The sequence below is a fragment of the Triticum urartu genome, chromosome 2A, assembly GCF_056163025.1.
Source record: "Triticum urartu cultivar PI428250 chromosome 2A, HENAU_Tu73, whole genome shotgun sequence".
Taxonomy (NCBI): Eukaryota; Viridiplantae; Streptophyta; class Magnoliopsida; order Poales; family Poaceae; genus Triticum; species Triticum urartu.
The window spans coordinates 688,644,885-688,672,208 of NC_141874.1; the positions used below are offsets into that span (position 1 = coordinate 688,644,885).

Below are 27,324 nucleotides of genomic sequence, written 5' to 3' on the forward strand. Positions count from 1 at the left end.
CAGTGATGATTTCTTACAAGTGCAGACCGTTGAATCTCAAAATATTCACTTTAACGTCGAGAAAAGATTTCAAGTCCACAAAGAATCAAACCAACAAAAGCAACATGACACATAAACTCACCAGGTCTGAATAATCAGATCCGCGAGAACATAGACCTCTCAGGGTACATGGCACAACCACAACGAACCGGCGTAATTTATTTGTAAAACTCCGCGACTACCACTAGATGTTGATGAGGACTAGAAATTTCTTGAAGATTCGAGATCTCCCACCTCTCAACATCAAGATGGCAGCCAGAGGCGAGGGAACGAGAAGGTTTTCAGCCAGGGCTTTACTTAAAGAAGCAGGTGCTGAAAAGTACACCACCAATCAATGAAGGAAGGGATGTTGGGTTTCGTTACCCGGCTGACCACTTGGCGCAAGGGCCAGTTGAAGATTGTGTAGATGTTATAAGATGAAGGGAACATCACCCTTGATGAGACCCGAACGGGTGATATTCCACAAGTTACGACAAAAGAGAATGGTATCCTCACGACACCTTTCTATGAAGAGGAGGTCAGAATTGCGGTGTTCCAAATGGAACACAGCAAATCTCCAGGTCTAGATGGCTTCCCTGTGGAATTCTATCATACTTTCTAGGATGTCATCAAGGTTGATCTATTAGAATTGTCCAATTATCTTCATGCTGAACAACTTGTCTTATTTAGGATTAATTTCGGTGAGATTGCTTTGTTGCTGAAAATTAAGGAGGCTGGAAGAATCCAGCAATATAGACCCATATTCATTCTTAATGCCAGCTTCAAGGTATTCACCAAAGTGGCTACTAATATGCTCAAATCGGTAGCTGAGCATGCCGTCCATCCATCTCAAATGGCTTTCATGCAAGGGAAATATACTTGACGAAGTAGTAATCCTACACTAGACTGAACTGGAAAAACATGAGTGGAGTGGTATTAAACTTTGACTGTGAAAAGTGTTATGACAAAGTCAAATGGTCATTTCTTCAATAGACCCCAAGAATTAAAAACTTCTCATGGAAATGGCACCAGTGGGTCCAAAATTTTGTTACTAAAGGTAGCGTTGCTATCAAAGTCAATGATGAAATAGGCCTACTTTTAGACAAAAAAGGACTACGTTAGGGTGACCCCATGTTGGCTATCCTGTTTGATCGCATCAAGAAGGATGGTCAGATTGCAAGAGTTGCACCACATATTGTGGATGCTGGATTCCCCATTTTGCAATATGCCGATGATACACATCTTTTTATGGAACATCACCTGGATAAGGCTGGAAATTTGAAGCTTTTGCTTTCAGTTTTTGAGCAAATGTCAAGTTTTAAATTTAACTTTCATTAAAATGAATTGTTCTTCTTGGGAGAAGCCATTGAGGCAGCGAATGAATATGTTACCTGTTTGATTGTGCACAAGGCCAATTCCGATTAAGTATTTGGGGATTTTAATTCATTATCGGCTAATGCGGAGTGGAAACATGTAAAACAGTTTTAGAGAAATGGTTGAGTAGTTGGAAATGCAAGTCGCTCTCCGTTAGTGGATGGCTGGTCTTGATTAGTTATGTCCTCACTAATATGGTTCTATGTATGCTATCCTTTTTCACACTCCTAAAAGGGGTCCTTGAAAGGTTGGATTAAGATTTATTTGGCAAGGGGACAACGAAAATAAAAGGTACAGACTCACTGAAAGGAGCATGTTATGTAGGCCAAAAGACCAAGGCGGTCTAGGATGCCTTACTTAGTAAATGATTGTACGAAGTACTTACTGAGGATGACGTTCGACAAACCCTACTACGTAATAAGTTAGGCTAAAAAGTTGTGTCTAAGGCCTGTTGAAAACCTGGTTATTTACACTTTTGAGTTGGTCTAATGGGGACAAAGAAACATCATTTCTGCTTTGGATCCTTCGTGATAAAAGACTTCTCAAAGATACATCTCTGGTAGGACAAGTGGCTAGGTAATGTCACTCTTCGGGAACGATATCCAACTTTATACTCCCTCCATTTCTAAATATAAGTCTTTTTTAGAGATGTCAATACAAACTACATACAGATGTATATAAACATATTTTAGAGCGTAGATTCACTCATTTTGCTCCGTATGTAGTCCCTTATTAGAATATCTAAAAAGACTTATATTTAGGAATGATGGGAGTACTATATTGTATCCAATGATACTCTTGCGCAGGTGCTCAATTCATTCCGGCCGGAAATATCATTCAGAGGAGATTTGATTGAGCCCCGTCTTTTGTGATGGCAAAATCTTCCCTATCATTTGGACTCGATCAACCTGACACAAGGACGAGATGTGTTTGACTAGAATCTCACTAAATCGGGGTCCTTTATGGTCGACTCTATGTACCGTGCACTTGAGACCCCAGTGGATAATAACATGAAAATTTGAAAGACGAAGATTCCACTAAATATTAAGATTTTTATCTCTAAAGGGGGTTGTACTAATAAAAGATAATCTCGCCCATCGCAATTTGGCAAGGAAGTAAGAAGTGTAGTTTTTGTACTGACCGACACAATCAAACACCTCCTTTTCCAGTGCAATTTTGTGCGTTTTACCTGGTCAGTATTCCAAATAGCATTCAATTTGTATCCGCCCGCAAGTGTTGCTAATATTTTTATCACTGGCTCGATGGAAACCTAAATAGGTTTAAAACGCTAATAAGGATGGGAGCGCATGCCTTATTATGGCCGCTTTGACTGTAGAAATGGTTTTGTTTTCGATGGCAAAATCTTCTCTTTCCAGGTAATTTTTTATTGTACCCACTAGCTTCGTATGTGGTCTATACTACACCGAACGGAACATCAAATGTTGTTTAAAACGGTGTGTATGCAGTTGGCGCGAGTGACCAGAAAGGTTTTTACTCAACATGAGCGACATCATAATCTCCGGATCGGTCCACCACCTCATTCAACATAGGAATATTGTTGGTCCTATATAAATTTATTGTTTCCAATATGTTGGTTTATCTTTAGTTTTTTAAATTATTGGTGTGCTGCGGTTGGCCTGGGGCAGAGGTAGTGCGATACAAGAGCTGACTGCCAGCACACGTGCGCGCACACAGAGAGAGAGAGAGAGATGTGCCAAGGCCGACGCATGTGTGGGAAGCACGTCACCTGCCAAGACAGCGAGCCGATCGGCGAAGGTTGAGATCGGTCACCCGACCCAAATCGTTTATCTTACTTTTTTGGTAGAACGAGTAATATATTACAACATGAGGGGCGCTGCTACGCGTCCGCCGGCCGATGTTTAGATATTATTCGTCGCCTTGACGGTCGTTGGATGCCCGAGCTGATAGCGTCCGATCTAGTGTCCGCGCCCCGCACACCTATTTGTTATTTCCCGCAACAGACGCTATGTTGCAAAAACAATACACTCTTGCCCCAGCCCCGACAGAGCTGCGTCCCACGCGGCGCCACCGCCAACTCACCCATCAGATCTCACACCATCAAGTGACCGAGCTTCGTCCTTCCCACTCCAACAGAGGTAACGTTGCAGAATTTTTTTGAAACAAAGGTCGTGTTGCAAAAACTTTTGTAACAGAGGTCATGTTGTAAAAAAATTGCAACAACATACTTGTTGCATTCCTTTTTGCAACAAGGTCTATGTTTCAGAAAAGCATCTGCAGCACGCAGTCAGCTCGCAGTCGTGTCCATCGTGGATTTTTTTTGCAACAAAAGTCTTGTTGCAAAAAAAAATTTGCAACAGCGGTCTCGTTGCGGAATTTTTTCCTGCAATAAAGGTCTTGTCACACATTTGTTTTGCAGAAGTGGACGGTGGCCTTTCCGTCGTCAATGGCGAGCAGAGATCATCTTCTTCATCACCCGGTAGCAACAAGAGCGGGCCACGAATTCCGCCAGATGGTGGTGAGGGAGGATCGACGCCGCCCGTCCTTGCCTTCACGCCGCCGCAGGCGAGCATCGGACCTCCAACCAGGTCGCCTAGCTGTCATCCCTTCCTTTTGTTTTTCCCGTCTGTCTGACTCTTGCCGTGGGAGCGCCGAGCGTCACCGTCATCGCGGGTCCTCAGCCGCCAGACTTCGCCGAGCGGAGCCCCTACCGCTCCCGGATGTCCCTGCCTCTTGCCCGCTCGTCATCCTCGCTAGATCCGGCGAGATCCGGCCAGAATCCTTGCTGGCGTCGCCCTCCCATACGCACGAGTCTCCGCCCGCCACGGGATCTAGTCAGGCAGTTGCAAACTCTATTTTCTGAAACAAAGCATGAGTTGCAGAAACGTGGACACAGAGAGGTTAATCTCGACCGTCTGATCAAGAGTCAATTTGATGGACACAAAGGCGGTGGACGCTCGCACGCGATCAGCCGGCTGAAGGTAAACTTTTCCCTTACAACATGGGAGTTATAAAATACACTAGGTCTTCAACATAATGTTTAGATACCATAAAAAGATTGTACACCGTCTATTTTTTAACAGATTGTACACACTAGAGAAAACCCTTTCTCCCATCTATCTTTCCGCAAATTTGTCTGCTTTTTGCAATGCTGCTTCGGTGACCGTGGCGGAGAGGGAAATCATGTTGTCTCGGTTCTGGCTAGTAAATATGTTAGGATTTTAGTCCTCGCAGGGGGTGCTTCACCTTCGAGCCGGTCTTCCGGGCTCCCCTCCTCCTCGAGTTTGTCCATCGGGACATATTCGACAACATTTGTTATTTGGTTCTTCGGATCGATTCGAGGGTTCAATGATGACGAATGTGGCTTTGAAGCATTGGTCCTTAGAGGCATGTGCACAAAGACTTCTCGCCATCGACAAGGTTGGATCGGCTCCGGTATGAGAGTGGCAACCGCGGCGTGCAAGGGGTCAGTTAGGTAGTGGTCATTCGACGGTTCAGAAATTCCAGTGTAATTTCCATTATGTTATGGATTTGGATGTTTTGTATAGATTTGGGTCTTTTGAAGAAAAAGTCACAAATAACAAATCGCAGACCACGAGGATCGAATCGGCCGCCGAATGGTCTGGCAGCGGCGAAGGCACGAGGAAAGAGGAGAGGGGGTTACGGTGGTGGCTGGAGGCCTCCGGCTCCAGGATCATCGCCCGCGAGAGCGACCCGGCCGGCAGGCACGGGCGTGAACACCTATGTAAGAACAGCTGCCATGTAGTAATGGACACCCCCGCTTCTAGTTCCTATCGCATTGTGTATTGTTTCTCTCCTCTGCTCGGCTGCTTCCTCCTCTAGGGACTGACCATCGCTGAAACTGCTTCTGCCGGATCTGATGGAGGCCGCGATTCCATGGCTGGCGCAGACCATCCTTGCAGCCCTCCTGGTTGACAAACTTGATGCGTGGATTCGCCAAGCCGGGCTTGTCGACGACATCGAGAAGCTCAAGTCGGAGGTGAGGAGAGTCAGGCTGGTGGTCTCTGCCGTGAAAGGGAGGGCGATTGGGAACGAGCCGCTGGCTGAATCTCTCACCCTTCTCAAGGAGCTGCTCTGCGACGCCGACGATGTTGTCGACGAGCTCGACTACTACAGGCTCCAACAGCAGGTAGAAGGAGGTACGCCCACTGCCTGCAAATACACGTTTGCTTGCTTCCTTTTATCTTTTCTGTTCAAGCAGGATCATGCCGACTCATTTGCTGTGTCTTGGCGCACCCGCAGTTGACGATCCCGAAGGAGTGCAAGCAGCAGAGCAAGTACATCCATCAAGAGGCAATTCTGACATCCCAAGTAACCGTGGCGGCAAGAAACGATGGTCCAAGGCGTGGGAAATTTTTGATGTCACGGAAGAAGACGGCAATGGAAAGCCTGTCAAAGCGAGATGTAAGCATTGTTTCACGGAGATCAAGTGCAGAACCCTGAACGGGACCTCTGGGATGCTCAGCCATAACAAGGCTTGTAAGAAGAAACCAGCTGGATCAAATGGCCACCCACCAAACCTGTCAAGGTAGCTAAGCAATTTTTAACTTTTTTAGAAGTAGTTGAAGCGGCTTAATCGTGGTTCTAATGGCCAATCCACCGCCTCTATTGCAGCACCGGTGATTCAACTACCAGAAAAAGAAGGAGAGAGGACGAGGAGCCAACAGAAATCACCGCAGATGACACGCATGTCCATTGGGACAAGGCCGAGTTATCCAATAGGATACAGAAAATTACTAGTCAGTTACAAGACATCAGCGGGGAAGTGAGTGAGTTCCTCAAGCTACATGGATTAGATTCCGGCTCTGCTTCAAGTTCATATCATCACCACAATACAGCCTCACATCAGTATGAAAGAACATCAAGCATTGTTCCAAGAAGAGTGTATGGGAGAGTGGCAGAAAAGAACTCCATCATAAAGCTGATACTAGAAGACAAAACAGATAATCTTAGGGTTCTGCCTATTGTAGGCATTGCAGGTGTTGGAAAGACAACTCTAGCTCAACTCATATACAATGATCCAGATGTGCAAAGTCAGTTTGACCTCAGGATATGGGTTTGGGTTTCTCACAATTTTGACCAAGTAAGGCTCACAAGGGAGATGTTAGACTTTGTTCCTCGAGAAACACATGATTATGCTTCTCTTCACAAAAATGCAAGTCATGAAGGAATACACAGTTTGGCGAAGCTTCAGGAGATCTTGAAGAGTAACACAATCACAAAGAGGCTTTTAATTGTTTTAGATGATGTCTGGGATGACATGAATGATTGGCAATGGGACAAAGTATTGGCTCCTTTGGTATCGAGTCATTTGGAGGGCAGTGTGATTCTAGTCACAACTAGAAATTTGTCTGTTGCCCAGAGGTTTGGCACACTCAACACGGTGAAGTTAGGTGCTTTGGGCCATGATGATTTTTGGTTATTGTTCGAATCACGTGCATTTGGTGATGAGAACTACGAGGAGCATCAAAGTCTAAGTACCATCGGGCGGAAAATAGCGGAGAAGTTAGAAGGCAACCCATTAGCAGCAGAATCTACAGGAGAACTATTAAGGAAGGAACTTAACATTGGTCACTGGAATAACATTCTGAAGAATGAAGATTGGAAATCCCTGCAACTTAGTAGAGGAATCATGTCCGCTCTGAAACTTAGCTATGATCAACTTCCCTACCATTTACAACAATGTTTCTCCTATTGTGCTATATTCCCCGACAGTTATCAGTTTCTTGGTCAGGAGTTGGTCTGTTTTTGGATATCACAGGGATTTGTAAAATGCAACAACTTTAGTCAAACATTGGAGGAGATAGGACAGGGCTATCTGACTGATTTGGTTAACCTGGGCTTCTTTCAACAAGTTAAGAGAGAAGAATCTCATCTATGCAATCAAATTATGTATGTTGTGTGTGGTCTCATGCATGATTTTGCGATGACGGTTTCAAGAATAGAATGTGCAACTATATGTGGTCTACAGTGCAACAAAATATCTCCGACTACACGACATTTGTCAATATTAACGGATTCTGGATACATCAAAGATGAGCATGGGAACATTCCTCGTAATGAGAAGTTTGAAGAAAATCTGAAAAATGCAGTTACTTCAGTAAGCAAATTGAGGACATTGGTGTTACTTGGGCAATATGACTCTTTCTTCTTACAGTTGTTTCAAGATATATTCAAAAGGGCATACAATTTACGCTTGCTACACATGTCTGCCGCATCTGCTGACTTTCTAAAATGTGGGTCTGATGAGGTGGATGGGGCTTTCCCTCAAGTATTGAGCAAGCTGTACCATCTTCAAGTATTACATGTTGGGTCATACACTGATCTTAATATACCTGATGGTATTAATAATCTTTTTAGCTTGAAGCATCTTGTTGTATGGAAGGGGGTGTACGCTTCCATTGCTACCATTGACAGCATGACATTATTTCAGAAGCTACATGGTTTTAAGTTTCAAATTTCTAGCAACTTTGAAATAACACGATCCGAATTCATGAGCAAGCTTGTACAGGGTCGGTTGCATCAACTGGACAATGTTAAAACTATGGAGGGGGTTTATGAGGCAGTACTGAAAGAAAACGAACTGTTAGAAAAACTGCACTTATCCTGGAAGGAATCTTCTGCGGAAACAGGCATGGCGCTCTTGCCAATGGATGAAAGTGGCCCAACTTCCGAGCCTTCTGTGGGCACAACAAGAGAGATGCTTGAGGAAGATGAACTCTGTTCGCACTTAGTGATTCTCCAGATATCTGGGAACAATGATGCTACCACACCAAATGGGCTTGCCAACATTTGCTCAGTTACCTCCTTGGTGACGCTTCATCTGTATGGTTGTGGAGAATGGCAAACACTTCCATCTCTAGACAAGTTTCTGTTTCTGACAAAGCTGATGTTGAGCAACCTGCCGAAAGTAATAGAACTATTGGTTCCTTCACTGGAAGAGCTTGTTTTAGTTGAAATGCCGAAGTTGGAGAGATGTTCATGCACTTCCGTGGATGGTATGAGGTCTAGCTTAAGAGCATTGCAGATTGAGGATTGCCAAGCACTGAAGGAGTTTGATCTGTTTGGGAACAATGATAAATTCCAAAGTGAGCCAAGGTTATGGTTGTCTGGTCTTAGAAAATTAATTTTGCGCGATTGCCCTCAACTGGAAGTGTTGAAGCCTCTTCCACCTTCGACCACCCTTTGTGAGTTGAGAAGGACTTCGGTACAACCCCCCCCCCCCCCAATAAACTTTTAAGGGGTAGTATTGTCCATACTAAATTATGTATTAGTGTACCCGCCGTCCGTCGTAGGGCCGGCCGCCCGTGTACGTCGCGCCCCGTACTCCCGCGTCGTACGCGTGCGGTTCGGTAGTGCGATCGGGAAAGGAAAAAAAAGTACGCCCCACCCCGACACCCCATCTCCGCGTACGAAACCCTAGCAGCATCAACGCCGCCGTGGTCCACCGCTGTCACGATGTCGGGCGGCGTCCGTAGTCACCCACGCGCCGTGAAACCGACACCCCATCCCCGCCTAGGAAACCCTAGCGGCATCAACGCCGCCGTGGTCCACCGCCGTCACGACGTCGACCCCGACGTGCCCGTCTAGTCGCGAGCACCGACGGCGTCCGTAGTCACCCACACGCCGTGTCGCCGGTGAAACGCCCAGCGCTCCCGTGAACGTTCTGTCCTGGTACGCGCCCTCCACGACGTGGGTGGCAGCAACGCATCGGCGTCGACCTCGACGGTGCACAGTAGGTTAGGATGGCTCTTTTTGTTCTTTTTTTGATTTGTTCATTGCATTTTTGTGCATTTTTTTATGCAAAATGATTCCCTACTTAGGTAAATAAGAGAGGAGAGTAGTGACCTCTTAATGACCTCATAATGATTTTGTATGTTCAAATTTGTATGCATGCCACATAGTCATGTCACTGTTGACGAATTTACTGTATTCGCGATGATGTTTTGTGGAATGTTGGCATTGATCTCACACCTTATTTGTATGTGCATAGATGGAGCAAGTAACCGGATACGTCAGTGATGATTCCGGTAGCGATAATGGATCCTCGTCATTGAATGCGAACCAACCTCTCGGAGACAACTATATGAGTCAGGATGAATCGTACAGTGGTAATGTAAGTGCCTTCAATGTTGACCAAAACATATTGAATACAAACTAGTTATTTGACACTAACATGTCCTTTTAAATTTGTACAGCTACATGGCAATGCTGACAATGAGGAATATGATATAGATGAACAATTTTATGCAGATAGTGTGAGCCAGGTATGTTGAAAAAATTGTAGAGAAATGCTTGACATTAAAATTGTATGACCACTTATGTTACTTTACATGTGCACAGATAAATGCTAATGGTGACAATGAGCATAATAATATAGATGATGACAATGCCAGAGCGAGGTCGATGCATCTCGTAGTGTGAGCGGTAGCCAAGTAAGTTCTTTAAATTATTTATGGTTAGTAACAATACAAGAACAGATTGACATGCAAGGTTATATGTCATATTTTGCAGGGAGGTGTTGATGGTCCTAGTGGGAATGATGAGCACAGCGATGATGATCAGTTTGACCTTGACATGTGCTATGATGAATATCAGCAAGAGTCACTTGATAGGCATTGGGCAGTGATGGTAAATACATTCAGGTCATTAGACGAGGTGTGCACGTTCTACAACAAGCACGCGAGAGAACGTGGGTTCAGCATCAGGAAGGACTCGCTAAAATTTTCAAAGGATCGCGCAAGGACTCCGCGCTTGAGGAGGTATCTCTGTTCCGTCGCAGGAAAACGACAGGCCAAGTTCTGTACCATGGAAGGCCGGACCCGCAGGCTTAGACCGGAGAGTCGATTCTTATGCGAAGCCCATTTGACAGTTAAGCTTGATAAAAAGCTCAATCTTTGGTATGTCAGCAGTTTCTCCGATGATCACAGCCACACTCTTGCACGACCGGACGAAGTCCCTTTCCTCCGATCTCATAATCAGATCAAAGCATTTGAGAGAGCTGAGATCTTAGCTATGGCTGGAGCTGGGATAAGAAAACATATCATTTTTGACAACATCGTTAGCAGGTATGGGTCGTATGCAAAGTCACCATTTCAGAGGACAAAGCTGTATAACATGTGCTATAGGGAGAAGATGAAATTGCTTGCACAAGGTGATGCTGCTACTGCCGTAGGAATCATGTTGACCAGAAAGGACAGAGATCCAGACTTCTTCTTTGAGCACACGGTTGACGCTGAAGGCAGGCTCCAAAACCTCTTCCGGTGTGATTCGCAGTCACGCCGGGATTATCTAGACTATGGTGATGTTGTTGTGTTCGATAGCACATACAAGATGAACAGGTATGGAATGCCGTTCATCCCTTTTGTGGGTCTGAACAACCACCGTTGCACTACGGTATTCGCCTGCGCCATTGTTTCAGACGAGACTGAGGCTACATATGTTTGGTTGCTTAACACGTCCTTGAAAGCTAACTGTCAGAAGAGGCCCAAATCTGTAATTATAGATGGAGATGCAGCGATGATAAGGGCTATTAGGAAGGTGCTTTCTGACGTGTGGCATCTGAAGGAAATATGCCCTAGAGGCAATAATGAAGTTATTATTTATTTCCTTATATCATGATAAATGTTTATTATTCATGCTAGAATTGTATTAACCAGAAACATAGTACATGTGTGAATACATAGACAAACAGAGTGTCACTAGTATGCCTCTACTTGACTAGCTCGTTGATCAAAGATGGTTAAGTTTCCTAGCCATTGACATGGGTTGTCATTTGATTAACGGGATCACATCATTAGGAGAATGATGTGATTGACATGACCCATTCCGTTAGCTTAGCACCCGATCGTTTAGTATGTTGCTATTGCTTTCTTCATGACTTATACATGTTCCTATGACTATGAGATTATGCAACTCCCGTTTGCCGGAGGAACACTTTGGGTGCTACCAAACGTCACAACGTAACCGGGTGATTATAAAGGAGTACTAAAGGTGTCTCCAAAGGTAGATGTTGGGTTGGCGTATTTCGAGATTAGGATTTGTCACTCCGATTGTCGGAGAGGTATCTCTGGGCCCTCTCGGTAATGCACATCACATAAGCCTTGCAAGCATTGCAACTAATGAGTTAGTTGCGGGATGATGCATTACGGAACGAGTAAAGAGACTTGCCGGTAACGAGATTGAACTAGGTATTGGATACCGACGATCGAATCTCGGGCAAGTAACATACCGATAACAAAGGGAACAACGTATGTTGTTATGCGGTCTGACCGATAAAGATCTTCGTAGAATATGTAGGAACCAATATGGGCATCCAGGTCCCGCTATTGGTTATTGACCAGAGATGTGTCTCAGTCATGTCTACATTGTTCTCAAACCGTAGGGTCCGCACACTTAACGTTACGATGACAGTTATTATGAGTTTATGCATTTTGATGTACCGAAGGTTGTTCGGAGTCCCGGATGTGATCACGGACATGACGAGGAGTCTCGAAATGGTCGAGACATAAAGATTGATATATTGGAAGCCTATGTTTGGACATCCGAAGTGTTCCGGGTGAAATCAGGATTTTACCGGATTAGCGGGAGGTTACCGGAACACCCCGGGAGTCATATGGGCCTTATTGGGTTTTAGTGGAAAGGTGAAAGGGGCTGCCCATAGTGGGCTGCGCGCCTCCCCCCTCCCCTAGTCCTATTAGGACTAGGAGAGGTGGCCGGCCACCTCTCTCTCTCTTTCCCCCTTGGGAGTCCTATTTGGAATAGGATTGGGGGGGAGTCCTACTCCCGGTAGGAGTAGGACTCCTCCTGCGCCTCCATAGGGCTGGCCGCACCCCTCCCCCTTGGCTTCTTTATATACGGAGGCAGGGGGCACCTCTAGACACACAAGGTGATCATTGAGATCGTTCCTTAGCCGTGTGCGGTGCCCCCTGCCACCATATTCCACCTCGATCATATCGTTGTAGTGCTTAGGCGAAGCCCTGCGTCGGTAATACATCAAGATCGTCACCACGCCGTCGTGCTGACGGAACTCCTCCCCGAAGCTTTGCTGGATCGGAGCCCGGGGATCGTCATCGAGCTGTACATGTGCTAAGAACTCGGAGGTGCCGGAGTAACGGTGCTTGGATCGGTCAAATCGGGAAGAAGACGTACGACTACTTCCTCTATGTTGTGTCAACGCTTCCGTTGCGATCTACAAGGGTACGTAGATCATACTCTCCCCTCGTTGCTATGCATCACCATGATCTTGCGTGTGCGTAGGAAATTTTTTGAAATTACTACGAAACCCAACAGTGGTATCAGAGCCTATGTTTTATGGGTTGATGTTATATGCACGAGTAGAACACAAGTGAGTTGTGGGCGATATAAGTCATACTGCCTACCAGCATGTCATACTTTGGTTCGGCGGTATTGTTGGATGAAGCGGCCCAGACCGACATTACGCATACGCTTACGCGAGACCGGTTTCCCCGACGTGCTTTGCACAAAGGTGACTTGCGGGTGACTGTTTCTCCAACTTTAGTTGAACCGAGTGTGACTACGCCCGGTCCTTGCGAAGGTTAAAACGGAGTCTATTTGATAAACTATCGTTGTGGTTTTGATGCGTAGGTGAGATTGGTTCTTGCTTAAGCCCGTAGCAGCCATGTAAAACTTGCAACAACAAAGTAGAGGACGTCTAACTTGTTTTTGCAGGGCATGTTGTGATGTGATATGGTCAAGACGTGATGAGATATAAGTTGTGTATGAGATGATCATGTTTTGTTGAAGTTATCAGCAACTGGCAAAATCCTTATGGTTGTCTCTCTATTGCATGAGATGCAAGCGTCCAATAATTGCTTTACTTTATCGCTATGCGATAGCAATAGTTGCAAGAGCAATTGTTGGCGAGACGACCACGCGACGACACATTGATATAGATCAAGATGATGGAGATCATGGTGTCATGCCGGTGACGATATAGATCATGACAGTACTTTGGAGATGGAGATCAAAGAAGCAAGATGATGATGGCCATATCATGTCACATATTTTGATTGCATATGATGTTTATCTTTTATACATCTTATTTTTGCTTTGATTGACGGTAGCATTAAAAGATGATCTCTCACTAAATTATCAAGAAGTGTTCTCCCTGAGTATGCACCGTTGCCAAAGTTCGTCGTGCCCAGACACCACGTGATGATCGGGTGTGATAAGCTCTACGTCCATCTACAACGGGTGCAAGCCAGTTTTGCACACGCAGAATACTCAGGTTAAACTTGACGAGCCTAGCATATGCAGATATGGCCTCGGAACACGGAGACCGAAAGGTCGAGCGTGAATCATATAGTAGATATGATCAACATAACGATGTTCACCATTGAAAACTACTCCATCTCACGTGATGATCGGTTATGGTTTAGTTGATTTGGATCACGTGTTCACTTAGAGGATTAGAGGGATATCTATCTAAGTGGGAGTTCTTAAGTAATATGATTAATTGAACTTAAATTTATCATGAACTTAGTCCTGGTAGTATTTTGCAAATTATGTTGTAGATCAATAGCTCGCGTTGTTGCTTCCCTGTGTTTATTTTGATATGTTCCTAGAGAAAATTGTGTTGAAAGATGTTAGTAGCAATGATGCGGATTGGATCCATGATCTGAGGTTTATCCTCATTGCTGCACAGAAGAATTATGTCCTTGATGCACCGCTAGGTGACGGACCTATTGCAGGAGCAGATGCAGACGTTATGAACGTTTGGCTAGCTCAATATGATGACTACTTGATAGTTTAGTGCACCGTGCTTAATGGCTTAGAATCGGGACTTCAAAGACGTTTTTTGAACGTCATGGAGCATATGAGATGTTCCAGGAGTTGAAGTTAATATTTCGAGCAAATACCCGAGTTGAGAGATATGAAATCTCCAACAAGTTCTATAGCTAAAAGATGGAGGAGAATCGCTCAACTAGTGAGCATGTGCTCAGATTGTCTGAGTACTACAATCGCTTGAATCAAGTGGGAGTTAATCTTCCAGATAAGATAGTGATTGACAGAATTCTCTAGTCACCATCACCAAGTTAGTAGAACTTCATGATGAACTATAATATGCAAGGGATAACGGAAACAACTCCCAAGCTCTTCGTGATGCTGAAATCAACGAAGGTAGAAATCAAGAAAAAACATCAAGTGTTGATGGTTGACAAGACCACTAGTTTCAAGAAAAGGGCAAAGGGAAGCAGGGTAACTTCAAGAAGAACGGCAAGCAAGTTGCTGCTCAAGTGAAGAAGCCCAAGTCTGGTCCTAAGCCTGAGACTAAGTGCTTCTACTGCAAAGGGACTGGTCACTGGAAGCGGAACTGCCCCAAGTATTTGGCGGATAAGAAGGATGGCAAAGTGAACATAAGTATATTTGATATACATGTTATTGATGTGTACTTTACTAGTGTTTATAGCAACCCCTCAGTATTTGATACTAGTTCAGTTGCTAAGAGTAGTAACTCGAAACATGAGTTGCAGAATGAACAGAGACTAGTTAAGGGTGAAGTGACGATGTGTGTTGGAAGTGGTTCCAAGATTGATATGATCATCATCGCACACTTCCCTATACTTTAGGGATTAGTGTTGAACCTAAATAAGTGTTATTTGGTATTTGCGTTGAGCATGAATATGATTTGATCATGTTTATTGTAATACGGTTATTCATTTAAGTAAGAGAATAAATTGTTGTTCTGTTTACATGAATAAAACCTTATATGGTTACACACCCAATGAAAATAGTCCGTTGGATCTCGATCGTAGTGATACACATAATCATAATATTGAAACCAAAAGATGCAAAGTTAATAATGATAGTGCAACTTATTTGTGGCACTGCTGTTTAGGTCATATTGGTGTAAAGCGCATGAAGAAACTCCATGCTGATGGGCTTTTGGAATCACTTGATTATGAATCAGTTGATGCTTGCGAACCATGCCTCATGGGCAAGATGACTAAGATTCCGTTCTTCAGAACAATGGAGCGAGCAACAAATTTCAATGGAAATCATACATACTGATGTATGTGGTCCGATGAATATTGAGACTCGCGACATGTATCATTATTTTCTGAACTTCACAGATGATTTGAGCAGATATGGGTATATCTACTTCATGAAACATAAGTCTGAAACATTTGAGAAGTTCAAAGAATTTCAGAGTGAAGTGGAAAATCATCGTGACAAGAAAATAAAGTTTCTACGATCTGATCGCGGAGACAAATATTTGAGTTACGAGTTTGGTCTTCAGTTAAAAACAATGTGAAATAGTTTCACTACTCACGCCACCTGGAACACTACAATATAATGGTGTGTCTGAACGTCATAACCGTACTTTATTAGATATGGTGCAACCTATGATGTTTCTTACCGATTTACCACTATCGTTTTGGGGTTATGCATTAAAGACAGCTGCATTCATGTTTAAAAGGGCACCATCAAAATCCGTTGAGACGACGCCTTATGAACTGTGGTTTGGCAAGAAACCAAAGTTGTCGTTTCTTAAAGTTTGGGGTTGTGATGCTTATGTGAAAAAGTTTCATCCTGATAAGCTCAAACCCAAATCGGAAAGGTGCGTCTTCATAGGATACCCTAAAGAAAATGTTGGGTACACCTTCTATCACAGATCCAAAGGCAAGACATTCGTTGCTGAGAATGGATACTTTCTAGAGAAGGAGTTTCTCTCGAAAGAAGTGAGTGGGAGGAAAGTAGAAAACTTGATAAGGTAATTATACCTTCTCCCTTATTGGAAAGTAGTTTATCACAGAAATTTGTTCCTGCGACTCCTACACCAATTAGTGAGGAAGCTAATGATGATGATCATGTAACTTCAGATCAATTTACTACCGAACCTCGTAGGTAAACCAGATTGAGATCCGCACCAAAGTGGTACGGTAATCCTGTTCTGGAGGTCATGTTACTTGACCATGACGAACCTACGAACTATGAGGAAGCGATGATGAGCCCAAATTCCGAGAAATGGCTTGAGGCCATGAAATCTGAGATATGATCCATGTATGAGAACAAAGTTTGGACTTTGGTTGACTTGCCCGATGATCAGCAAGCAATTGAGAATAAATGGATCTTCAAGAGGAAGACGGACGCTGATAGTAGTGTTACTATCTACAAAGCTAGAATTGTCGCAAAAGGTTTTCGACAAGTTCAAGGTGTTGACTATGATGAGAGTTTCTCACTCGTATCTATGCTTAAGCTTGTCCGAATCATGTTAGCAATTGCCGCATTTTATGAAATCTGGCAAATGGATAAACAAAACTGCATTCTTTAATAGATTTATTAAAGAAGAGTTGTATATGATACAACCAGAAGGTTTTGTCAATCCTAAAGGTGCTAACAAAATATGCAAGCTCCAGCGATCCATCTATGGACTGGTGCAAGAATCTCGGAGTTGGAATATACGTTTTGATAAGTTGATCAAAGCATATAGTTTTATACAGACTTGCAGTGAAGCCTGTATTTACAAGAAAGTGAGTGGGAGCACTACAACATTTCTGATAAGTATATGTGAATGACATATTGTTGATCGGAAATAATGTAGAATTATCCTGTAAAGCATAAAGGAGTGTTTGAAAGGAGTTTTTCGAAGAAAGACTTCGGTAAAGCTGCTTACATATTAAGCTTCAAGATCTATAGAGATAGATCAAGACGCTTGATAAGTTTTTTCAATGAGTACATACCTTGACAAGATTTTGAAGTAGTTCAAAATGGAGCAGTCAAAGAAAGAGTTCTTGCCTGTATTACAAGGTGTGAAGTTGAGTAAGACTCAAAGCCCGACCACGGCAGAAGATAGAAAGAGAATGAAAGTCATTCCCTATGCCTTGGCCATAGGTTCTATAAAGTATGTCATGCTGTATACCAGATCTATTGTATACCCTGCACTGATTTGGCAAGGGAGTACAATAGTGATCTAGGAGTAGATCACTGGACAGCGGTCAGAATTATCCTTAGTGAAATAAGGATATGTTTCTCGATTATGGACGTGACAAAAAGGTTCGTCGTAAAGGGTTACGTCGATGCAAATTTTGACACTGATCTGGATGACTCTAAGTCTCGATCTAGATACATATTGAAAGTGGGAGCAATTAGCTAGAGTAGCTCCGTGCAGAGCATTGTAGACATAGAAAATTGCAAAATACATAACGGATCTGAATGTGAAAGACCCGTTGACTAAGATTCTCTCACAGGCAAAACATGATCACACCTTAGTACTCTTTGGGTGTTAATCACATAGAGATGTGAACTAAATTACTGAATCTAGTAAACCCTTTGGGTGTTGGTCACATGGCGATGTGAACTATGGGTGTTAATCACATGATGATGTGAACTATCGATGTTAATCACATGGTGATGTGATCTAGATTATTGACTCTAGTGCAAGTGGGAGACTGAAGGAAATATGCCCTAGAGGCAATAATGAAGTTATTATTTATTTCCTTATATCATGATAAATGTTTATTATTCATGCTAGAATTGTATTAACCAGAAACATAATACATGTGTGAATACATAGACAAACAGAGTGTCACTAGTATGCCTCTACTTAACTAGCTCGTTGATCAAAGATGGTTAAGTTTCCTAGCCATTGACATGGGTTGTCATTTGATTAACGGGATCACATCATTAGGAGAATGATGTGATTGACATGACCCATTCCGTTAGCTTAGCACCCGATCGTTTAGTATGTTGCTATTGCTTTCTTCATGACTTATACATGTTCCTATGACTATGAGATTATGCAACTCCCGTTTGCCGGAGGAACACTTTGGGTGCTACCAAACGTCACAACGTAACCGGGTGATTATAAAGGAGTACTACAGGTGTCTCCAAAGGTAGATGTTGGGTTGGCGTATTTCGAGATTAGGATTTGTCACTCCGATTGTCGGAGAGGTATCTCTGGGCCCTCTCGGTAATGCACATCACATAAGCCTTGCAAGCATTGCAACTAATGAGTTAGTTGCGGGATGATGCATTACGGAACGAGTAAAGAGACTTGCCGGTAACGAGATTGAACTAGGTATTGGATACCGACGATCGAATCTCGGGCAAGTAACATACCGATGACAAAGGGAACAACGTATGTTGTTATGCGGTCTGACCGATAAAGATCTTCGTAGAATATGTAGGAACCAATATGGGCATCCAGGTCCCGCTATTGTTTATTGACCAGAGATGTGTCTCATTCATGTCTACATTGTTCTCGAACCGTAGGGTCCGCACGCTTAACGTTACGATGACAGTTATTATGAGTTTATGCATTTTGATGTACCGAAGGTTGTTCGGAGTCCCGGATGTGATCACGGACATGACGAGGAGTCTCGAAATGGTCGAGACATAAAGATTGATATATTGGAAGCCTATGTTTGGACATAGGAAGTGTTCCGGGTGAAATCAGGATTTTACTGGATTACCGGGAGGTTACCGGAACACCCCGGGAGTCATATGGGCCTTATTGGGTTTTAGTGGAAAGGTGAAAGGGGCTGCCCATAGTGGGCTGCGCGCCTCCCCCCCTCCCCTAGTCCTATTAGGACTAGGAGAGGTGGCCGGCCACCTCTCTCTCTCTCTTTCCCCCTTGGGAGTCCTATTTGGAATAGGATTGGGGGGGGGAGTCCTACTCCCGGTAGGAGTAGGACTCCTCCTGCGCCTCCATAGGGCTGGCCGCACCCCTCCCCCTTGGCTCCTTTATATACGGAGGCAGGGGGCACCTCTAGACACACAAGTTGATCATTGAGATCGTTCCTTAGCCGTGTGCGGTTCCCCCTGCCACCATATTCCACCTCGATCATATCGTTGTAGTGCTTAGGCGAAGCCCTGCGTCGGTAATACATCAAGATCGTCACCACGCCGTCGTGCTGACGGAACTCCTCCCCGAAGCTTTGCTGGATTGGAGCCCGGGGATCGTCATCGAGCTGTACGTGTGCTAAGAACTCAGAGGTGCCGGAGTAACGGTGCTTGGATCGGTCAGATTGGGAAGAAGACGTACGACTACTTCCTCTACGTTGTGTCAACGCTTCCGTTGCGATCTACAAGGGTACGTAGATCATACTCTCCCCTCGTTGCTATGCATCACCATGATCTTGCGTGTGCGTAGGAAATTTTTTGAAATTACTACGAAACCCAACAGCATTGTCTATGTTCATGGCATATTGAAAAGAATATGCAGAAACACCTCAACCACAAGTCATTGAAGGAGTTTAGGGCATTATTGTACTATGCCACTACACATAAGGTTTTTGAGGAGAGATGGGCCACGTTTGTGCGCAAATGGTAGACGGAGAAAACGAAAACATGGCTCCATAGGATGTACAGGAAGAGGACGCTTTGGGCTGCATCATATTTGTCTGGTGGGTTTTTCCTTGGTATGCGCAGTAATCAGAGGAGTGAGAGTCTGAACTCCAGTCTGCACCTTCATCTTGACTATGGTATGACGATCGTTGACATGATTGTACACTACGAGAATTGTATTGTTCACCTCCGTGAGAATGAAGCTTATGATGACTACACGACCTCACAGACTCTTCCAGTAACAGTGACTGAGTGTCAGGCCATTGAGTCGTATGCTGCGAAAGCATTCACGCAGGCAAACTTTTATATGTTGCAACAAGATATGAAGAAGGTACAGGAGCTTGAGGTAATTGATAGACTGACAGGGACCGATAGTCAGAGATTTGTGGTTGCGTGGAAGAATAACAGGGATCACAGATTTAATGTGGACTATACGCCAGGTAACTCGGCAGAAACTATAAAGTGCAGTTGTCGAAGTATGACTCGCAAAGGGCTTCCTTGCAAGCATATTATTCATGTTTTGAATGCACTGAACTTACCTGTGATACCCAAGTGTTGTGTCCTGCGAAGATTCTCAAAAAAAGCACGAGCTGGACTGCCCGTGAAGCGCACCAGCGATTTGTTTGCGTGGGGTTGGTCGAGTGGTGAGGACAGAGCTAGATATAGTGAGTTGACCATCAAATCTTCAGAAGCATGTCATGTCGCATGCAGTAATCCTTTCTTATTCGACAAGTTGATGGCAGCTCTGGATGATATTATAGTGAATAAGGACATTCAGGGAAATGAAGATGATATTCAGCGAAGCTTCGTGAACAATAATCCATTTGAGCCTAACCGAGATCATATTCTGGTTCGTGATCCAGTAAAGGTTTTCACCAAGGGCGCACCTAAGCAGAACAGTAGAGGTCACGGTAAGGGTGGCCTAGATGTGTTAAAAAATGAGAGGCCTAAAGCATTTGACGAGAAATCTAGACGAAAATGTAGCATATGCAGCGGCTCAGGTCATAACAGGAGCACATGCAGCAAAAATGAAGAGTATGTCTATTATTTGCTTATGTCAGTTTTGTTGTTTCATTAACGGTGCATTGATTCTCATATTTTTTTGTATGCAGCAACTGGGCTTGAACACAGAAGGTGAGGACGGTGCATCTGTTTTACTACTTCCATTTGTACGTAACTGTACGTCTTTTTGCTTTGTTTATATTAGTTCCGTTGATTCATCTACCGTACATTGATTCTCATAATTTTTTATTTATTCTATGCAGTAGCTGGGCTTGAAGACTCAAGTGAAGACGATGCAAGTGTTTTACCTCTTCCATTTATATGAAAAACATTTGTTAAATTTATGTTCGTGTTGAGTATTTTATATGTGTGAAACAAGATTATTGCCTACAGAAGACCGTTGTCATTTGAGACTTGTTATTTTCTGTCCACTACAATAAAATTACTGTGGTGACAATTGTTATGTTGAGACATCATTGTTGTTGATATAAATATTCACTATTCATTGTTTATATTATGAATTCTGCATGTATTTACTACAGTCCCGTCGGCTGTCAAATATATTAAAATAAGAGAAGTAATCTGCGAATTGTTGTTGAAAAAAAGTGAAAAAAATGCCCGCCCGTCTCCACAGCGTGTCTTAGTAAGCCCGTCGTTATCAAGCCCAACGGGCGACTACAACAGGCGTTTCGGAGCACGTCGTGGAAACCAGGCCCAACAGGGCAGCATCGACGCGACACATCGACGGGGTAGTAATCAGAGGAGTTCAATGTGCCGACGGAAGCTGAGTATATAAACTGGTCGTCGTCGCCTTCGGCCGGCGAGGTGGGACTAAACTAGTTAGTTTCCCTGGCGCGGCGTCTCAGCGGGGGTAACTGGGCCGGCCCACGGCGTCGAGCCGTCGAGAAGACCGCGCCGTCCATTGCCTTTTTGGGCCGGCCCACGTCGCGTGTGGCTGTGTCCACGTCGCCCCGCGGCCGACGCAAGTTTAGTCCCACCTCGCCGGCCGAAGGGGACGACGACCAGCTTATATACTCAGCTCCCGTCGGCACATTGAACTCCTCTGATTACTACCCGTCGATGTGCCGCGTCGATGCTGCCCTGTTGGGCCTGGTTTCCACGGCGTGCTCCGAAACGCCTGTCGTAATCGCCCGGTGGGCTTGATAACGACGGGCTTACTAAGACACGCTGTGGACGGGCAGGCAATTTTTTTATGTAAAATATTTTTTACGCTTTTCTAAACTAGACTAACACCCAGTGTGCTGTAAACCAAGTTTTTGCTAACAAAGTAACATGCAGTGTGCTGCCATAGTTTAGTGTACAAAAACTTAACGACGACACGATTACATGATTACATATAACTATTCGGCAACAAAAAAATCATGTAAACAAAAAAAGACTGATTATATAATATTTATGAAACAAAATATCATGTGGACATAAAAAACATTTGGAAAAGTGCCGAGTCTATTACATATAACTATTCGGAAGCAGAGTCTATTACATAAAATTTATAAGCAAGTGCGCAAAGCGTTTGGAAAATATAGTCCTCCAGTACCACCCAATCACATGCAAAACTCCTCCGTGCCGCATCTATTTCTTCTTCTTTGATATCCGAATAACTTTGTTTTTCACTTCATCAAGCTTGTTTCTTTCCGAAAAGATAAGTTGCGCAATCATTAACTCTCTCGAATCATCAATTGAGCTCTGAAAAAAAAATGGTGTTAGCACAACGTTCACTGTACATCGTAGTCCAAACATGACTTGCGTACCTGTGAAAATAAGCCTGTCCATTTGTCACCATCCCAATATTGAAAGCATCGAAGGAGAAATATTCCACACGAATTCCTAGTGCATACAATTTACGAAGATTAAATATCTACTGTACATACAAGACCGACATTCTGTCAGAGTAAGAACTCACCCATCATGTTGTTTTGGCATGTCATATGTTTTAATAGGACAATTGGAAACATCCGGATAATTCACAATTCCGGTTGCATTTGCTTCTTGGATATCTTCTGCTAGTTGTTTTCTCTAAAGATATAATAAACATGGTGGAAAGAATGTCATTCAGTGTACTAAAGAAAACGAATGTTACCAAATGCACATTTGAAAGTTAAACCTACCAGGTCCTCAACGAGTTCTCTAGTAACACTGTCAAGTTTTTCGGTCATCAACGAGTCAAAAACCTGAAACTCTCTCTTCCCGCTATGCATGACGACAGTAATCCAGTGATTATTTTGCTTGTTTAGAGGAATGTAAGTCTGCATCACAAGGACCATAAAACACAATCATCACATACTATCGTATGTATGTACCGTGTTAACAATCAAACTTACCTTTGATTTTTTGAAATACTCGTCCTCACATCTGTTCACGGGGCCATTACTATGCGACTCTGCTTCATAATCGTTACCGGCGGTCTTCTTTCCGGATCTAATGTGAAGCAACCAATGTATCCTCCAAGTTGTCAACATGAAACGATCATCATTAACTTTGTCGACCAAAAATGATGAGTATGCATTAATTACCTATAAATATTGTGTTAGATTTAACAATGGTATTTTCGAATCAATTGTAAAACAATATATGAAATTAACTTACGTCGCCACTTAGCCACTCATGGTTAATAATCTGACAAGCTCTCCGCACAGTGAGACCTTCTTCCATGCCATCATTGAAAATTTCTGTTTTGGCATGTTTTTATGAATGCTCATGCGCGCGCACGTACTTGATGGACGCTTTCACCACATCATACTCATCACCAGATTTGTTAACACCACCATTTTGGAACAATTCTGTAACACACAACTCAAATAATTATAAACGCAAATACATAAATAATTATTACGCAATAACAATTAGAAACACAAAAAACTTACTTCCTTTGGCAGAACGTTTTGCACGTTTGTTCGGTTTAGGGACCACATAAGGAGACTTGACATGTTGTGATCCTTTGCGCTTGCGCCTGCCAGTAACCTCCTCCACTTCCTCTTGTACTCTTTGAGAACCAAGCAACGCATGCGATGCGATTTCGTCCGTCTCTAAAGATGTGGCAGCTTTTTCATCTAATACTTCTGGTACTTGGATAGGATCATCCATATCACCCTTGAAACTATCGCAGTACTCAGGTGTGCAGTAAAAAGGTGTGTTTCCACTAGAAGTTACATCAACGCCGTCATCATCCTTTTGCAAATTCATTTTGGAAGGTGTGCGGAACCGGTCTGAATCATCTTTTTGATATACAAACTCTTTTTTCGGACGTCCACCATCGTTTGAAGACTCATTAATGCCTCCGTAAAGATTCTCTTCGTCCTCTTCCAGGTTACTGGGTTTGTAGGAGACGCCGGTTTTGTTCAGTTTCTCAATCACCCTTTGCAAGAAAACATTTCATCTTAGTTCTTCAATTCAGTGATGGACATTAAAGTGACGTGCTCAAGTGTTACCTGTGCGCATAACTCTGGCAAACGAAGCATTTCCTTCCGAAGCTCATTCATCTCACTCAAAATCCGGTCCATAGTAGGCTTCTGGCTCGAAGCCTCCGAGGTACTGCCCTCTTTCCTCGTTCCAGTAACGTTAGATTTTTTGCTACTAGCTTTCTTGGTTTTTTGAGCTTCTTCTTCCGCAATTTTTTTCAGCCTATACTCCTCTGTAATGTTGTCATCAATCTACAAGTGCAACAAGAGAATTATACATACAAACCATATGCACACTTTACTTTATTTCATAAATGTAAAAAAACATGATTACTAGGATTACCATCCCAACACCACGACCATATTCATAGTCGTATTTGTCTCTTCTCACAGCCATATCTTCCGTCCAGTTCCTCATCAGCGAGCTCAACAATGCCAACGGATCATATTTTGGACCGGTGATTGGTTGCACCTTCTCCCAGTATAGGTACTGCAAAACACATAAACTAATTAAATTACATGTTCTTCCGTGACATTTTATAACAAAAGTGTTGAAATTAATAAATACAACGTACTTGCGAAAGGGCGAGGTTCCCCTGGGGCCACTGCCTAACATGGCCGTCCTGCAGAAGCTTACCAATCTCCGATAAACAGAATCGTGAAGTGAATGCATTCCAGTTGAACTTCCTTATCAACTTAATATTTTGCACTAAGGCATAGTATTTTTTCAGAACGTATTCATGAGACACTGGAGCAATTATAGTTTCTAAGAGAACTAGAAATGTCATCCGAATAAAGTCATCATCAGTGCTCTTATTCTTGACAATCTTTTCTATGAGATCATCAATCATGATCTTACCATTTTTCTTGCTAACAAAACTAACAGGTATCTTTTTGGTTGCTTTTTCTCCTTCAGTACTAAGAAACCCAAAAACATCCACTCCATTGTTTTTCCAACCAAATATGGAGTACACATCATCAGGCCTTAGTGAAATAAGAGCTTTACATCCAGCAGTACTTCCAGAACTCTCTTCAACCATGAATTTTTTGCTACTCGGATTGTAACCTTGGAATAAAAAGTGAAGCAAAAAATCACGCATCTTTATCGATGGTATTCTAAACATGCCCTGCATATCCGTTTCATAAAACCTGAATTTCTGACTGGGTGACAGTTTGTCAACTAGGCTAACCCACTTTTGAATAGAACATGGAATCACACCGTCGATATTCATACTGCATCAAATAGATTTCTGTCACATACCATCATACTGTTATGAGCCTCGTCGTATAAAAAACTGGAAAAAACTTACACGACAGCGACGGTGGGAGAGGCACCGGCGGCATATAGAGGGCGACGGGTCAGGGGACGCAAGCCGGCGCAGGCGCACCGACGACGTTTGTACGGTGGGGCGACGATGGAAGAGGCACCGGCAGCGTATAGAGGGCGACGGGTCAGGTCAGGGCAGGCCGGCGCGGCCGCACCGGCGCCGTTTTGGAGTGTGGGGCGACGGGCGTCGTACGCTGGTAGCACGTGCAGATCGCGGCGGCGGCGAGACGGGCTGACGTAGAAGGAAAATTTGCATGCACGTCGGCTAACGACGTCGCCCGAGCGCTGATTGCGGCGTCGTTGTTAGTGGGACGGCCCCATGCACGCATGCGCGTCGGTTAGCGAGACGGCCGGCGTTTTTTTGTGCAGGGCCTCATTTTTTTTAACTAAATAAAATAGGCACATTTTTTTAACTGTATCAAATTTTTTTACCTTAACCAATTTTTTTTAACTTAGCCAAACGTGCCCAATTTTATTAACTTAATCAAATAGGCTCTTTTTTTAACTTAGCCAAACGGGTCCAATTTTTTTCCACGTGCTACTGTGCCCTAGCAGGGCACGCACGCAAAAATTTGTCCCGTTTTGAGTCCGTATGGATTTTCTACGATTTTCCGGGCCGAAAACCCAGAAAATACTGCCCAGACGTGACGCAACATGCGTTCGTTGTCGGATTTTGTTCATTTTGGCCGTGGGGTGACCGGGTGGGGCCCCACACGCGCTGGCAAAAGTTGGGTGCAATCCGTCAAACCGCTCAGGTACTTGCTGTGGAAGGGGGTGGTTTCAGTATGGCTGGAGGGGACCCTCGGTCGCACATCTCCGCTTCGCATCCGCCAAACGTGCCAAATTTTTTTCCACGTGCTACTGTGCCCTAGCAGGGCACGCACACGAAAATTTGTCCCGTTTCGAGTCCGTATGGATTTTCTACGATTTTCCGGGCCGAAAACCCAGAAAATACTGCCCGGACGTGACGCAACGTGCGTTTGTTGTCGGATTTCGTTCATTTTGGCCGTGGGGTGCCTGGGTGGGGCCCCACACGCGCTGGAAAAAGTTGGGTGCAATCCGCCAAACTGCTCAGGTACTTGCTGTGGAAGGGGGTGGTTTCGGTATGGCCGGAGGGGACCCTCGGTCGCACGTCTCCGCTTCGCATCCGCCAAACGTGCCCAATTTTTTTTCCACGTGCTACTGTGCCCTAGTAGGGCACGCACGCAAAAATTTGTCCCGTTTCGAGTCCGTATGGATTTTCTACGATTTTCCGGGCCGAAAACCCAGAAAATACTGCCCGGACGTGACGCAACGTGCGTTCGTTCTCGGATTTTGTTCATTTTGGCCGTGGGGTGCCCGGGTGGGGCCCCACACGTGCTGGCAAAAGTTGGGTGCAATCCGTCAAACCGCTCAGGTACTTGCTGTGGAAGGGGGTGGTTTCGGTATGGCCGGAGGGGACCCTCAGTCGCACGTCTCTGCTTCGCATCCGCCAAACGTGCCCAATTTTTTTCCACGTGCTACTGTGCCCTAGCAGGGCACGCACGCAAAAATTTGTCCCGTTTCGAGTCCGTATGGATTTTCTACGATTTTCCGGGCCGAAAACCCAGAAAATACTGCCCGGACGTGACGCAATGTGCGTTCATTGTCGGATTTCGTTCATTTTGGCCGTGGGGTGCTCGGGTAGGGCCCCACACGCGCTGGCAAAAGTTGGGTGCAATCCGTCAAACCGCTCAGGTACTTGCTGTGGAAGGGGGTGGTTTCGGTATGGCCGGAGGGGACCCTCGGTCGCACGTCTCCGCTTCGCATCCGCCAAACGTGCCCAATTTTTTTCCACGTGCTACTGCGCCCTAGCAGGGCACGCACGCAAAAATTTGTCCCGTTTCGAGTCCG

The 27,324-nt window shown here is 44.2% G+C and overlaps 2 protein-coding genes and 2 pseudogenes across 2 annotated transcripts; 2 read left to right on the top strand and 2 right to left on the bottom strand.

The window, feature by feature from the left end:
* The first annotated feature begins 1,149 nt into the window (after window positions 1–1,149).
* LOC147986753 (uncharacterized) lies at window positions 1,150–1,753 on the top strand (annotated as a pseudogene).
* Window positions 1,754–5,251: 3,498 nt separating this feature from the next.
* Window positions 5,252–27,324, top strand: part of LOC125537887 (uncharacterized) — a 28,225-nt pseudogene continuing 6,152 nt past the window's right edge.
* Window positions 22,300–23,186, bottom strand: LOC147986754 (uncharacterized). Its single transcript, XM_087544950.1, has 5 exons — window positions 23,049–23,186; window positions 22,836–22,973; window positions 22,631–22,743; window positions 22,479–22,554; window positions 22,300–22,413 (listed from the first exon to the last, which is right to left on the bottom strand). Exons 1-5 carry the CDS (start codon window positions 23,184–23,186, stop codon window positions 22,300–22,302), a joined length of 579 nt encoding a protein of 192 aa, XP_087401076.1.
* LOC147986755 (uncharacterized) lies at window positions 24,105–24,976 on the bottom strand. The gene is made up of 3 exons (XM_087544949.1): window positions 24,701–24,976; window positions 24,469–24,615; window positions 24,105–24,377 (listed from the first exon to the last, which is right to left on the bottom strand). The coding sequence occupies exons 1-3, from the start codon at window positions 24,974–24,976 to the stop codon at window positions 24,105–24,107; spliced, it is 696 nt and encodes a 231-aa protein (XP_087401075.1).

Excerpts from the sequence above, each read along its gene's own strand:
- LOC147986754 (XM_087544950.1), bottom strand. The coding sequence starts at position 23,186 with ATGTTGACAACTTGGAGGATACATTGGTTGCTTCACATTAGATCCGGA. Across the intron at positions 22,974-23,048 it reads AGTATTTCAAAAAATCAAAG|ACTTACATTCCTCTAAACAA; the intron begins GTAAGTTTGATT and ends CTTGTGATGCAG. Across the intron at positions 22,744-22,835 it reads GAGAACTCGTTGAGGACCTG|AGAAAACAACTAGCAGAAGA; the intron begins GTAGGTTTAACT and ends TTATATCTTTAG.
- LOC147986755 (XM_087544949.1), bottom strand. The coding sequence starts at position 24,976 with ATGATTGATGATCTCATAGAAAAGATTGTCAAGAATAAGAGCACTGAT. Across the intron at positions 24,616-24,700 it reads GGAACCTCGCCCTTTCGCAA|TACCTATACTGGGAGAAGGT; the intron begins GTACGTTGTATT and ends TGTGTTTTGCAG. Across the intron at positions 24,378-24,468 it reads ATGGTCGTGGTGTTGGGATG|ATTGATGACAACATTACAGA; the intron begins GTAATCCTAGTA and ends TTGCACTTGTAG.